At 46.6% G+C, this 14,152-nt stretch overlaps 1 protein-coding gene across 1 annotated transcript; it reads right to left on the bottom strand.

The window, feature by feature from the left end:
• Nucleotides 1-968: 968 nt before the first annotated feature.
• On the bottom strand, nucleotides 969-14,094 carry tmem235b (transmembrane protein 235b). Its single transcript, XM_041858883.2, has 4 exons — nucleotides 13,672-14,094; nucleotides 13,192-13,257; nucleotides 12,898-13,035; nucleotides 969-1,886 (listed from the first exon to the last, which is right to left on the bottom strand). The coding sequence occupies exons 1-4, from the start codon at nucleotides 13,847-13,849 to the stop codon at nucleotides 1,633-1,635; spliced, it is 636 nt and encodes a 211-aa protein (XP_041714817.1). The 5' UTR covers nucleotides 13,850-14,094; the 3' UTR covers nucleotides 969-1,632.
• Nucleotides 14,095-14,152: the final 58 nt, after the last annotated feature.

Genomic DNA, 14,152 nt, shown 5'->3' on the forward strand with positions numbered 1-14,152 from the left:
TTTGGGATGAGTTGGACCGCAGAGTGAAGGAAAAGCAGCCAACAAGTGCTCAGCATATGTGGGAACTCCTTCAATACTGTTGGAAAAGCGTTCCAGGTGAGGCTGGTTGAGAGAATTCCAAGAGTGTGCAAATCTGTCATCATGGCAAAGGGTGGCTACTTTGAAGAATCTAAAATCTAAAATATATTCTGATTTGTGTAACACTTTTTTGGTTACTACATGATTTCATATGTGTTATTTCATAGTTTTGATGTCTTCACTATTATTCTACAATGTAGAAAATAGTACAAATAAAGAAAAACACTTGAATGAGTAGGTGTGTCCAAACTTTTGACTGGTACTGTAGTACTGTGCATGTTGTGTAGTAAGCTGTTAGTAGCCCATGTGCCTCACCCTAATCATTTGGTCCCTTTCCCCTTCATAACTTAGCCTACTGTTCTGACTTGGTGGTGCACATGTAGCCTATAGCCTGTTTTAGAGAAATGTAATCATCGAATATTGTAAGAGCTTTCATTGTGTGCTTATATGCCCCCTTTATTTATCCTACGGTTCTGACTTGGTGTACAGGGAGAATACTGTAAGAACGGCCCATGTTCTGAAATCTTTCGCTGTACATTTCAAAAGTGCTGAACAAATTGTTATATTGACTACGTCCGTCTTAGCTCGCTCATTAATATCTTAATCGAAATTACGGATTGCCTCTTATCCGCTCATCGTTCCCTTATGCCCCATAGTTTGTTCATCTCAGTTGTCAGTAGAAACCACATTTGTTTAAAGGCAGTAAATGAGGCTGAATGTACTGTTTTGCTGCCAGACAAGGCTCCACTGATAGCCAGGTGTAGTGGATTCACTCCATGGTGCTGAAAAGAAAGCTCTGCTGTTGGGACAGCTTTATGTAGGCCCCAACAGTTTGTTGTCACCGTTATAGGGCAATTAATGTATTGTTTAGTGTTGTGTTGTGTAGTGGCTTTGCTGGCATGCATCTAAAAAACAAATGTTGAGTTTGCCACACCAAGATTTACATGCTAAAATCGCCACTGTGTAGTTTCCACAGTAACAACTGAAAAAACAAATCTTCAGGTGGACACTGACGTGACGTCCACTGACATGTCCACTTCATTGCTCTCAACTACTTTCAATGTATTCAGATCAGTGCAGATGAAGGAGAGGGAGCATCTTCTTCAGACTATTGAGATGCACCCTCCTACTATGGCTTTTGCTTTGAGGACATCCACTCATGATACATACTTCTTTCCTATAGCCCTTCACTTGCCAATGTTCTAAAATGCAACCACGTGACAGCTAACAGCCATTCAGAGTGACTTGTAGTTGAGGCCCATAGGTCTAGTAGGCTTAATTTCTCATCCTATAGGACCACAATAAGCAATTTGGTATTTGAGGGCCTTTGTCAATTGAAATGTAGTGACTTATCACACCACAAGATGGCACTAAATGTCAGCTGTTTTGCCACAAAAGGCATTTTGGATGAAAAAAATACTTAAAGAACAATTTTTCCAGAGGGAACTTCATTTGTGGTGCCAGATACGAGCACATGAAAAATATTTAGAAAATTGAAGGTACAGTTCTGGGCCAGTTGGTTAGCCAGTTCTTGTGACACTTCTGGCTCTTGGGTTAGGTTACAACATGGAGAGGCCAGCCGTGGCCTTGTGGTCCATCCTGCAGGGTGGCTGGGCAGGCAGCTAGCAGCAGCAGCAGGCCAGTGAGGACCTCCAGGCAGAAGGAGAGCCAGGCCAAGCTGAGGGACCAGCCGAAGGAGGTGCTGACCACCTGGGCCAGACGCTCAGCCCCCACCAGCCTCTCAGTCTCAGCCAGCGCCTGCTGGGAGTAGCTGATGTACAGGCTCACACCGGAGAGGGTCAGGACACCTGAGGAACACACACACACACACACACACACACACACACACGGGAGTAATTGATGTAGTTGGGGCTCACTTTGAAGCGTGTCAGCAAACCTGGGGAGACACACAATAACAGTAAGGCATTGCTAATATACCAAATGCGCACACATGGAGTTGGAGAGGGAGATGAAACATTCTGGTTCACGTAAGCACAAAGTATGTACAAGTGCTTACGCCATACACTTGGCTTGGAGAGCAGGACCATCTTAAAAGGCGGTGACAATGGAGGACAAAGACACCACAGTCACTTAATCAGCTTCTTACACATAAAAGCATAGGATCAAAAGGACAGCCAGCGAAAGGGAGGAACACTTGAATGTTGTATTTCGTTTTATCTTTAATGGACTCTAGGAAGACTAGCCACAAGGTGGGTTTGAAAAAGACTATAAAACCCACATATCACAATGAGAGAACGGGAGAAACAAGAAGTAGACTGATGCAGGCACCATCTGATGACATCAGAGTTTAAGAGCCCTCAGAGTTCTGTTATGTTGCCATGGAGGAACCTCCTGTCTTTAGTTCCGGCACAGAGGAATAGGCAAAGTCAATAAACTATAACGTCTTTGTATCCGGCTCCCTGCACCCGGCAGCCCAAATCACCACATATTGCTGGCAGGGGGGCTAAGTGGGCGTAATTTTAATGTATCCCTATGTCACCCAAGGGTGTCATGAGCTGAGAGGGAGGAAGGAGTGGAAGGTGTGTGTGTGTGAGAGAGTCAGTTATTATTGAGTTGACCTACAATCCTCAAATGGACCATCAGAGACCCTCACTTTTCCCTCAGGCTCCATCTACACTGGACTGTCTGGCGACTAATACAAAGATGCTCACAAAATACCTGTAATCCCCCCACAATCAACAGCCTGATCACCTCTATACAAAGGAGATGTGTTGTACTGCATGAGGCAAATGGTGGTCACACCAGATACTGACCAGTTTTCTGATCCACGCCCCTATTTCTTTTTTTAAAGGTATCTGTGACCAACAGATGCATATCTGTATTCCCAGTCATGTGAAATCCATAGATTAGGGCCTAATTTATTTATTTCAATTGACTGATTTCCTTATATGAACTGTAACTCAGTTGAAATTGTTACATGTTGCTTTTCTATTTTTGTTCAGTATAATTCCAGCCTTGATTCCATTTCACACATCGCCATGTGCTGTTAATTCGGGATGGAGGCATGAAGAGTCTTGTTTGTTAACTCAGTTCTCCTGCATCACAAGGCTTTCTTTATCAGGGTTATTCTAGGCCTAACTGGCAGGGTCACGGGGAGAGAAAGGGCACCAGTAGAATTAGAATTAGTAGAATCTAGAATGTTCGTTCCACTCATTCAAATTTTATGGGGACGCCCATCGGTCAGGAGCTGAGAGTTAGCTTGGCTGGAGCTGCTGCATTGGTCACTCTTGATTAAGTAAAAACAGTAAACAATGCTCTACCCTCAAATTCCTTCTTCTAGGCTTTTCGGACCGGAGTTAAGCGCACGTAAAACAAACGTAATTCCCATTTTATGCACTTTTCTCGCTATGCGTATTCTGAGCTTGAATTTAAGCATGCGAATAGCATGCAATTCAAACGCTATTTGTTCGGGTGGAGATCTAAGAAATGAAGGTGTGGTTGAGGTGTGTCTACAGATAAACCGTATTCTGACCTTGGCTTAATTCCCTCATAATTCCACCTTTAAGCGCGAGGAAACCATGAATAAGGTGGAGCGAACCTGCCGGTTCCATGTACTTTCTTTTCCCCGATATAAATAATAGCGTTCTCCATGCACTGTAATTTATAAATGGATAAGAGCCATTGATAAGAACTGGAAAATGAGTAATCCTTTTCGAGAAGGGGATTGTAAATACACATAGCAATTGTTTTGTAATGATTTTTCATTATGATCCTTGGAGACGAATGTGAAACCAGCCATATGGAATCAAACTGAAAATCAACATGACATGTCACAGTGAAATAGGCTACCAATAACTGTGCCTTTATTACGAATATTAATTGTGTGCCCTCAATTTGCGTGAATTAAATTTGGACACCCTAGCTAAAGGCTTCTGTAGTTGATGTATGCGCATTAGAATGTTTTAATTATAGCCTATGCCTGGGCTTTTCTCAGTTTTATTTAAAATTTGTATAATTAAGCAATAAGGCCCGAGGAGGAGTGGTATATGGCCAATATACCACGGCTAAGAACTATTCATAAGCATGAAGCAATATGGAGTGCCTGGACACAGCCCTTAGCCGTGGTATATATACCACAAACCCCCGAGGTGCCTTATTGCTATTATAAACTGGTTACCAACGTAATTAGAGCAGTAAAAATAAATGTTTTGTCTTACACGTGGTATATGGTCTGATATTCAACGGCTGTCAGCCAATCAGCATTCAGGGCTCGAACCACCCAGTTTATAATGTTAAATATTAGCCACGATCGGGAGCCACCGTCAGTAATACCCACATACATTTATAACTGTTACTTTAGTGTTCGTTTTCTTCCATTTATAGCTTATATTTTGCATCATTCCATTCCGTTTCCCTTTCTTTCCTCTGTCACGTTCGTGTAAATTGTCCCTGAGGGTCGCTAGCATTTGTGGATCATATTAGGCTAACGTTGTGCAATAATTTGGGACATGTAGCCAATTTGAATCATTATGGGAATGACCACACATAGCAGGTTAAACCTGGAGCCTTGCGCACGGTTCACGACGACTGGACCGTTGTCATACAGTTTCATGATTAGTGAGAATTAGGGTAGATTCACAGGACTATTGTTCAACCCCTATTGTACACTTTTTTCCACCTTCCAATATTTAATGGATTGAACTTAGATATTTAGATTCATACATACTTTCCTAACCCTAGAATATACCTTATTAAATCTACAAGATCAGATTATTTTTTTATCTACCAGTTGGTGCTGAAATGGAGACGAAGAAGCATAGATGAGTACTAGTACTCCGGTGACGACGAACGCCGAAGCCTGCCCGAACCAGGAGGGGGGGCAGCCTCAGCGGAAGTCGTGACACCCGTGTGCCTCGTCTTCCCCAGGGTGCCGTTTACCGCACTGGTGTATATTACGCATTGCTGCGTACCTCTGTTTATTTGAATAAACCATTTATTTCGTGATTTCCTCTCCTGTGCCTGACTCCGTCCAACATCACCCGTTACAGAATCACACACCTGAACAACATGGAGTCAGCAGGAACCGGGAATATGTCTGGAGTCGTGGAGCGGGTCCGGGAACAGCTTGGGCGAGGCGATGGATCGGGTTCTCCAGGTCGTCCAACGCCTGGAGAGGAGAGGACCCGACCTTCGAGACCAGCTGAGCGACCGGATCCAGCCACCCACAACCAGAGGGATTCACCTTTCCCGACCGAGGGAGTACGACGGGGCAGCGGCACGCTGCCAGGGTTTCATCCTGCAGATGGAACTCTATTTCTCCACCATCAGCCCGGCTCCCTCGGAGCGGGAAAAGGTGTCCGCCCTCGTCTCCTGCCTCTCGGGCAAAGCCCTGGAGTGGGCCAAAGCAGTCTGGAGTGAGCTGCGTTGGACAACTACGGGGAGTTTGCTCGCCTCTTCCGGGCCGTCTTCGATCACCCTCCCGAAGGGAGAGAGGTGAGCGAGTGGCTGGTCCATTTGAGGCAAGGGACGAGGACCGCGCAGGACTTTGCCCTGGAGTTCAGGACTCTAGCGGCTGGATCCGGGTGGAATGAGCGGCCCTCATCGACCACTTCCGGTGCCACCTGCGAGAGGACATCCGAAGGGAGCTAGCTTGCCGGGACACCACGTCGTCCTTCAATCAACTAGTGGACATGACCATCCGGTTGGACAACCTGCTGGCTTCTAGAGGACGTCCTGAGAGGGGCCTGCCCATTTCACCCCCCCCCCCCCCAACTCCAACCCCAACCCGGATCACGAGATGATGGAGCTGGGTGGTGCGGCGATCTGGTGTCACAAGAGGACATTCTACTGCACGCTGTCGTCTGCGTTCTTTTGGGTCTGGAGGCGGCAGGCAGGGCACTCTCACGTCAACCCAGGTATCGAACACCAACACTCATTCAGAGCCCTCTGCTGCGCACTGTACCCTACACATCCACTTCCCTGACTACACGGTAGTTCCCCAGTGTAAGGCGCTAGTCCATTCAGGCGCAGCTGGGAACTTTATGGACAAAGTCGTTAGCACATAGTCTAGGTATTACATTGGTTCCCCTATCCATTCCACTGCTCATCCAAGCACTTGACAGTCGACCATTAGGGTCAGGGTTCGTTAGGGAGGTTACAGCCCCAGTCACGATGGTTACACAAGAGACCAAGTCACTTTTTTATTATTGAGTCTCCTGATTTCCCTGTTGTGTTGGGTCTTCCCTGGTTAGCACTACACAACCCCACCTTTTCATGGCCGCAGAGGGTTCTCACGGGGTGGTCGCGAGAGTGTCAGGGTAGGTGTCTGGCTGTTTCCGTTGGTGCAACCACGGTGGAAAGTCCAGACACTACCTCCACTGTGCGCATTCCCCCCTGAATACCTCAATTTGGTGCACGCGTTTTCCAAAACGCAGGCGACTAAATTACCACCTCATTGGGCGGGGGATTGCGCGATAAACCTCTGGGTATACGCTGTGCCTCCCAGGAGTCATGTATATCCCCTGTCGCAGGCTGAAACGGAGGCGATGGAGACATACGTCTTCGAGTCCCTGGGCCAGAGGTTCATACGTCCCTCCACTTCGCCGGCCTCAAGTTTTTTTGTGAAGATGAAGGATTGAGGTCTGCGCCCTTGCACTGAACAAGGGGACTATTCGTTATACAGTCGGAAGTTTACATACACCTTAGCCAAATACATTTAAACTCAGTTTTTCACAATTCCTGACATTTCATCCTAGTAAAAATTCCCTGTCTTAGGTCAGTTAGGATCACCACTTTATTTTAAAGAAATGTGAAATGTCAGAATAATAGTAGAGAATGATTTATTTAAGCTTTTCTTTCTTTCATTACATTCCCAGTGGGTCAGAAGTTTACATACACTCAGTTAGTATTTGGTAGCATTCCCTTTAAATTGTTGAACTTGGGTCAAACGTTTCGGGTAGCCTTCCACAAGCTTCCCACAATAAGTTGGGTGAATTTTGGCCCATTCCTCCTGACAGAGCTGGTGTAACTGAGTCAGGTTTGTAGGCCTCCTTGCTCACACACGCTTTTTCAGTTCTGCCCACACATTTTCTATAGGATTGAGGTCAGGGCTTTGTGATGGCCACTCCAATACCTTGACTTTGTTGTCCTTAAGCCATTTTGCCACAACTTCGGAAGTATGCTTGGGGTCATTGTCCATTTGGAAGACCCATTTGCGACCAAGCTTTAACTTCCTGACTGATGTCTTGAGATGTTGATTCAATATATCCACATAGTTTTACTTCCTCATGATGCCATTTCTTTTGTGAAGTGCACCAGTCCCTCCTGCAGCAAAGCACCCCCACAGCATGATGCTGCCACCCCCGTGCTTCACGGTTGGGATGGTGTTCTTCGGCTTGCAATCCACCCTTTTTCCTCCAAACATAACGATGGTCATTATGGCCAAACAGTTCTATTTTTGTTTCATCATACCAGAGGACATTTCTCCAAAAAGTACGATCTTTGTCCCCATGTGCAGTTCCAAACCGTAGTCTGGCTTTTTTATGGTGGTTTTGGAGCAGTGGCTTCTTCCTTGCTGAACGGCCTTTCAGGTTATGTCGATATAGGACTTGTTTTACTGTGGATATAGATACTGGAGGAAACAGGTACAAAAGTATCTTCACAAGGTCCTTTGCTGTTGTTCTAGGATTGTTTTGCACTTTTCGCACCAAAGTACGTTCATCTCTAGGAGACAGAACACGTCTCCTTCCTGAGAGGTATGACGGCTGCGTGGTCCCATTGTCACGGATTCTGCCGAGACTGCCCTTCCTTCTGGCTCGGGCAGGCTTCGGCGTTCGTCGTCACCGGAGTACTAGCTGCTGCCGATCTATGTTTTATGTTCATCTGGTTGTTGTCTAGTGTTGCACACCTGTTTCCCATTATGTATTATGTCCTTCCCTATTTAACCTGTTCGCTCCCACTGTGTGTTGTGCGTGTTTGTTACTTGTTACGAGTGTCGTTTGTGAGCGGGTTGCTCCTCCCTGTGTTGGAGGTTTTGCTTGTTTCTTTACTATACAGTAAAGTAGATTTTCATTTCATTCTGTGTCCTGCGCTTGACTCTGGCCTACCGCATTCCACAGACATTCATGACACCCATGGTGTTTATACATGAGTACTATTGTTTGTACAGATGAATGTGGTACCTTCAGGCGTTGAACCAGACTTGTGGAGGTCTACAATATTTTTTCTGAGGTCTTGGCTGATTGATATCTTTTGATTTTCCCATGATGTCAAGCAAAGAGGCACTGAGTTTGAAGGTAGGCCTTGAAATACATCCACAGGTACACCTCCAATTGAATCAAATGATGCCAATTAGCCTATCAGAAGCTTCTAAAGCCATTACATCATTTTCTGGAATTTTCCAAGCTGTTTAAAGGCACAGTCAACTTAGTGTATGTAAACTTCTGCCCCACTGGAATTGTGATACAGTGAATTATAAGTGAAATAATCTGTCTTTAAACAATTGTTGGAAAAATTACTTGTGTCATGCACAAAGTAGATGTCCTAACCGACTTGCCAAAACTATAGTTTGTTAACAAGAAATTTGTGGAGTGGTTGAAAAACGAGTTTTAATGACTCCAACCTAAGTGTATGTAAACTTACGACTTCAACTCTAGTTATCCTCTACCCCTCATTCCATCTGTGATCGAGTCAATGCATGGGGCACACTTCTTCACAAAATTAGATCTCCAGGGCGCGTACAACCTGGTGCGTGTCCGAGAAGGGGACGAGTGGAAGACAGCATTCAGCACAACCACGGGGCATTACGACTACCTGGTGATGCCGTACGGTTTGATGAATGGTCCATCAGTCTTCCAGTCCTTTGTGAACGAGGTGTTTCGGGACTTGCTTGGTCGCGGTGTGGTGGTCTACATCGATTACATTCTGTTGTATTCTGCTACACGCGCCGAGCATGTGTCCCTGGTTCGCAAAGTGCTGGGCCGACTGTTGGAACATGACCTTTATGCCAAGGCAGAGAAGTGTCTATATTTCCAGCAGTCCGTCTCTTTCCTCGGATACCGCATTACCACCTCAGGTGTGGAGATGGAGGGAGACCGCTTTTCAGCCGTGCGTGATTGGTTGACTCCAACCACAGTGAAAGGAGGTGCAGCGCTTTCTTGACTTTGCCAACTACTATCAGAGGTTTATCCGGGGCTTTGGCAAGGTCGCAGCTCCCATCACCTCTCTGTTGAAGGGTGGGCCGTCCCGGCTCCGCTGGTCTGCTGAGGCTGACAGGGCCTTCAGTATCCTGAGGGCTCTGTTCACCTCAGCCCCGGTCCTGGCCCATCACTACCGTTCATAGTGCAGGTGGATGTGTCCGAGGTAGGGATAGGCGCTGTCCTATCTCAACTCTCGGGCACGCCACCCAAGCTCCGCTCCTGTGCCTTATTCTCCAAGAAGCTCAGCCCAGCGGAGCAGAACTACGACGTTGGTGATCGGGAGCTGTTGGCTGTTGTCAGAGCCCTGACCGTGTGGAGGCACTGGCTCGAGGGAGCGAAACACCCTTTCCTCGTCTGGACTGATCACCGTAACCTGTAGTACATCAGGGCAGCGAGGAGGCTGAATCCTCCCCAGGCCAGGTGGGCCCTGTTCTTCACCCGGTTTGATTTTACACTGTCCTACATACCGGGTACTAAGAACGTGAAGGCAGACGCACTGTCATGGCTGTACGACACAGAGGAGAGGCCCAGAGACAACACCCCCATGCTCCCGGCCTCCTGCATTGTGGCGCCGGTACTATGGGCGGTGGACGCGGACATAGAGCAGGCGTAACGTACCAAGCCATCTCCACCTCAGTATCCAACTGGGCTGCGGTAGGTGCCGGCTCTTGTCCAGTACGTCTGATCTATTAGGCACGCACGTCCCCCTCCTCTGGTTACCCAGGTATCGGCCGTACAGTGCGCTGCCTGAACGGGAAGTACTGGTGGCCTACCTTGGCTAAGGACGTGAGGGTGTATGTCTCCTCCTGCTCGGTGTGCACCCAGAGTAAGGCACTCAGGCACCTCCCAGCGGGTAAGTTACAGCCCTTACCAGTTCCACAACGGCCATGGTCCACTTGTGTATTGACTTCCTTACTGATCTTCCCCTCTCTCAAGGTAACACCACCATCCTGGCTGTTGTGGACTGCTTTTCTAAAGCCTGCCGCCTCCTTCCTCTGCCCGGTCTCCCCACGGCCCTGCAGACTGCGGAGGCCCTGTTTACACACGTCTTCCGGCACTACGGGGTGCCAGAGGACATAGTGTCTGACCGGGGTCCCCAGTTCACATCCAGGATCTGGAAGGCGTTCATGGAACGTCTGGGGGTCTCGGTCAGCCTGACCACTGGTTTTCACCCCGAGTCTAATGGGCAGGTGGAACGGGTTAATCAGGATGTGGGTAGGTTCCTGTGGTCCTACTGCCAGGACTGGCCGGGGGAGAGGTCGGTGTTCTTGCCATGGGCCGAATATGCCCAGAACTCTTTCCGCCACTCCTCACTAACCTATCGCCATTTCAATGTGTTTTAGGTTATCAGCCGGTTCTGGCACTGTCACGACTTCCTCTGAGGCTGCCTCCGCTCCTTGTTCGGGCAGGCTTCGGTGTTCGTCGTCACCGGCCTTCTAGCCACTGCCGCTCCTCATCTCATCATTCCATTTGTTTTGTCTTGTTTATTACACACACCTGGTTCATATCCCCTCATCAGTACCTGTATAAGTGTTCACTCTGCCCCCTTGTCTTTGTGTGTGATTGTTCATTGTAGAGGATATATAGCTCGTTGGAGCTAGATTTGTATTGTGTATCGCCGGGATATTCACCCGTGTGCCTTGTCTTCCCCAGGGTGCCGTTTACCGCACTGGTGTATATTACGCATTGCTGCGTACCTCTGTTTATTTGAATAAACAATTTATTCCGTGATTTCCTCTCATGCCCCTGACTCCGTCCAACATCACCCGCTACAAGTCTGTCGACAAAATTCTAATTAAAGGTATACCATATTTAAAGGGATCACTTAAGAGAAATGTACTGAATACGTCATTGAATGAAAACTCAACGCGAAGATCTGTTGGCCAGCAAGTGGGAGGGTTTTCAGCAGTTGAATTACATTTATTCAGCGCGTGCAAGAGAACCGTAAGAATGGCGTGTGCAAGAAAGGCGTAATTTCCTAAGTCAGAATCGGGCCCCTAAAGATTAAGGTGCTAAATCCTGGTAATACTGTCCAACAATGAAAAGGAAAACACTTTCAAGTGTGCTGTCCAATTAATTTATGTTTCACTCAGAGGACATACAATACTGTGTACTTGCACTTTCCATAGAGAAGGTCTTTACAACTCTAGCTCCAAGTGCCTCTCCATAAAGATAATAAAGGGTATACTGTACGGTTGAGAAGGTCATCCTCATAACTGGATTGGTAATCAACAGGCTAGGCAGGGGTGCCATCAAGCCATCTGTGGTCTGTTCCATCCCAGTGATCTGGCCTTGTAATGTGGATCTGTGTGCAGTGTCAGTCCATCATCATCCATCTCTCTCAACCTATTTCTCTCGCTCTCTCCAAACCTTTACATTTTCAATCTCTCTCCATACCCAAATCTCTCGTTTAAATCCCAAACACTCGTCTCTTCATCTCCCTCCTCTTTAAAGCCCATAACCCCACCTCTCTTGTTCTCCATCCTTAAGGCCAATAACCTCCACCTCTTTCTCCTCCTCTAAAGCTGGCTGAAGCCGTTCCCATCCATATCTTGCTCTCCAGTCCCATCCCTTTTCTATTCTGTCCACTCCTTTTTCCTCCTCACTCTATTACTCAAATCACTTTTATTTATTTCAGTGGATAGAACCAAATCATTGCTCTCCTCAGCAGTCCCCTTTCATCAAAATGAAATGAGGCAGTGAAAGTGTGTAAAGGACAGAGTGTGCGTGTGTGAAACCAGAGGGATATTGCAGTGTTGGCCATCCCCAAAGATCAGTAACATATATACTAATACTGGTAATCCATCTACTATCCGGGAGGCAACCAAACCAACATTTCCAGTAAGCACAGGAGAGAGATGGACAGGCAGCAGTGGAGAGAACAGCCATCTTAAAATCTTCTCCTTTCCTCTGTGGTCAAATCAAACCCATTATTATCAGTCTAGCTCTAGCCACATGGAGATAGTTTAGTGTGTGTGGAGACTGACATTGAGGTAAATAACATTGCAGACAATAACAAGACCTTTCCCAGTTGTTCTATGAGGCCGAGCCAGATGGTGTGAGACCTTCTGTATCTGTGCTCCAATTAACCACACCACCACCCTCTCACTTCAACTGTGAAACTACAGGGGTGCATCTCAATCATCTAAAATTACATTGATGCCTCCTCTTGTCTCCTTTGTAAGATTGATATACACACACAACTCTAAGTGTATGGGCTGGCTATAAAGCAGTGTTTCCCAACTCCAGCCCTCGAGCACCCCCAACAGCACATATTTCTGTTGTAGCCCGAGACAAACTCACCTGATTCAACTCATTGAGGGCTTGATGATTAGTTGACAAGTTGAATCAGGTGTGCTTGTCCAGGGCTACATCAAACATGTGTGCTGTTTGGGTTACTTGGGACTGGAGTTGGGAAACATTGCTCTAAAGACTTTATGGATGGGAGTATGTTGCATAGGTGTGAATTTGGACTTGGGCATTTAGGTGTTAGGTAGCCTTGCCCTTGTCCCAGATCTGCTTGTGCTATCATGTCAACTTCTTGTCATGCCAAACATGACAATGAGTAACAAGGAGTTGGCATGGTAACACAGACAGACTGGCACTAAGACCAGGTGTTAGGGCCCTAAGGATGAGAGATGATGATGGAGGCCACACATACTGCAGAGGAGGAGATAGGAGGCGGTGCCAGTGAGGAGAACGGGGCTCCGGGCCAGGGAACTGATCAATCCACAGATGCCTCCGAACACCAGCAGGACCAGGCTAAGAGGCAGTAGGACCACGATCGCACTGTGCATGTCTGGAGAAACACACAGACAATATTCCAACATTTGAGACAGATACAGATGCTTCATAAATAAGAGAATCTATTCGAAATGTCCAAAATAACAATAGCTGTAAATGTTTTATTCTATAATGTCTTGTTTAATAAGGTGATAATAGACAAGTAACTCACTCAACATGTGCATCTCAGGTTCAGAGTAGTTGGAGGAGTTAAATGTGTAAGAATACACCTTCTGACCTGTAAAGATGGATAATCACATTCAGAGGACCATATGGATTATCCACCGATTTTATTCAGTTTTCATTGTGACAATAAAACAGTGTCTTGCTACAGGAAAAATGACATACATTTTTATTTTTTATTTAACTAGGCAAGTCAGTTAAGAACAAGTTCTTATTTACAGTGACGGCCTACACCAGCCAAACCCGGACGACGTTGGGCCAATTGTGCGCTGCCCTATGGGACTCCCAATCACGGCCGGTTGTGATACAGCCTGGAATCGAACCAGGTGGTCTGTAGTGACGCCTCAAGCACTGAGATGCAGTGCCTTAGACCGCTGCGCCACTCGGGAGCCCCTGATACTATAAAGTCATCCATCTAAGAAAGGCATTGGTTTCAAATTACTAAATCCACATGCATATGAATGCATACCTTCATAAGTTATCCACAGTCCAGAATGGGAATCCAAAACGTCTGTATCGGTCCGGTTGGTTCTGTTCACCTCAATAATGTACCAGTAGTCACTCCCGATCGCCGCAGCCAGGAACGCGAAACTGAGGATACCGAAGATGCCGGCGGTGACCACCAGAGAACCATAGGACAGCTTCATCTCACCTGATTGATGTAAAGGATTTGCTCAGATAAAAAAAAATAAAAAAAAGTGCGCCTCGATTCAACTCCCAACCGGTATAGGGACTGGTAACATGCCCTATTTGTACGCACTCTTTCTGTGTTGACTAGAGGGGTTAATGCCAGTAAAAGGCGAAAGTACTTCAGATTATAGTGAAGTTAGAAGTAAAATATCATAACTAATCAAAATCATCTCCACTGGGAGGTCGCACCGGTAATCTTTATTTCCATATCTTCAGGATGACGCTCTTTCACGGCATATCCTGCAAGTTCACCGCTCAAT

Source organism: Coregonus clupeaformis, chromosome 31, assembly GCF_020615455.1.
Source record: "Coregonus clupeaformis isolate EN_2021a chromosome 31, ASM2061545v1, whole genome shotgun sequence".
NCBI lineage: Eukaryota > Metazoa > Chordata > Actinopteri > Salmoniformes > Salmonidae > Coregonus > Coregonus clupeaformis.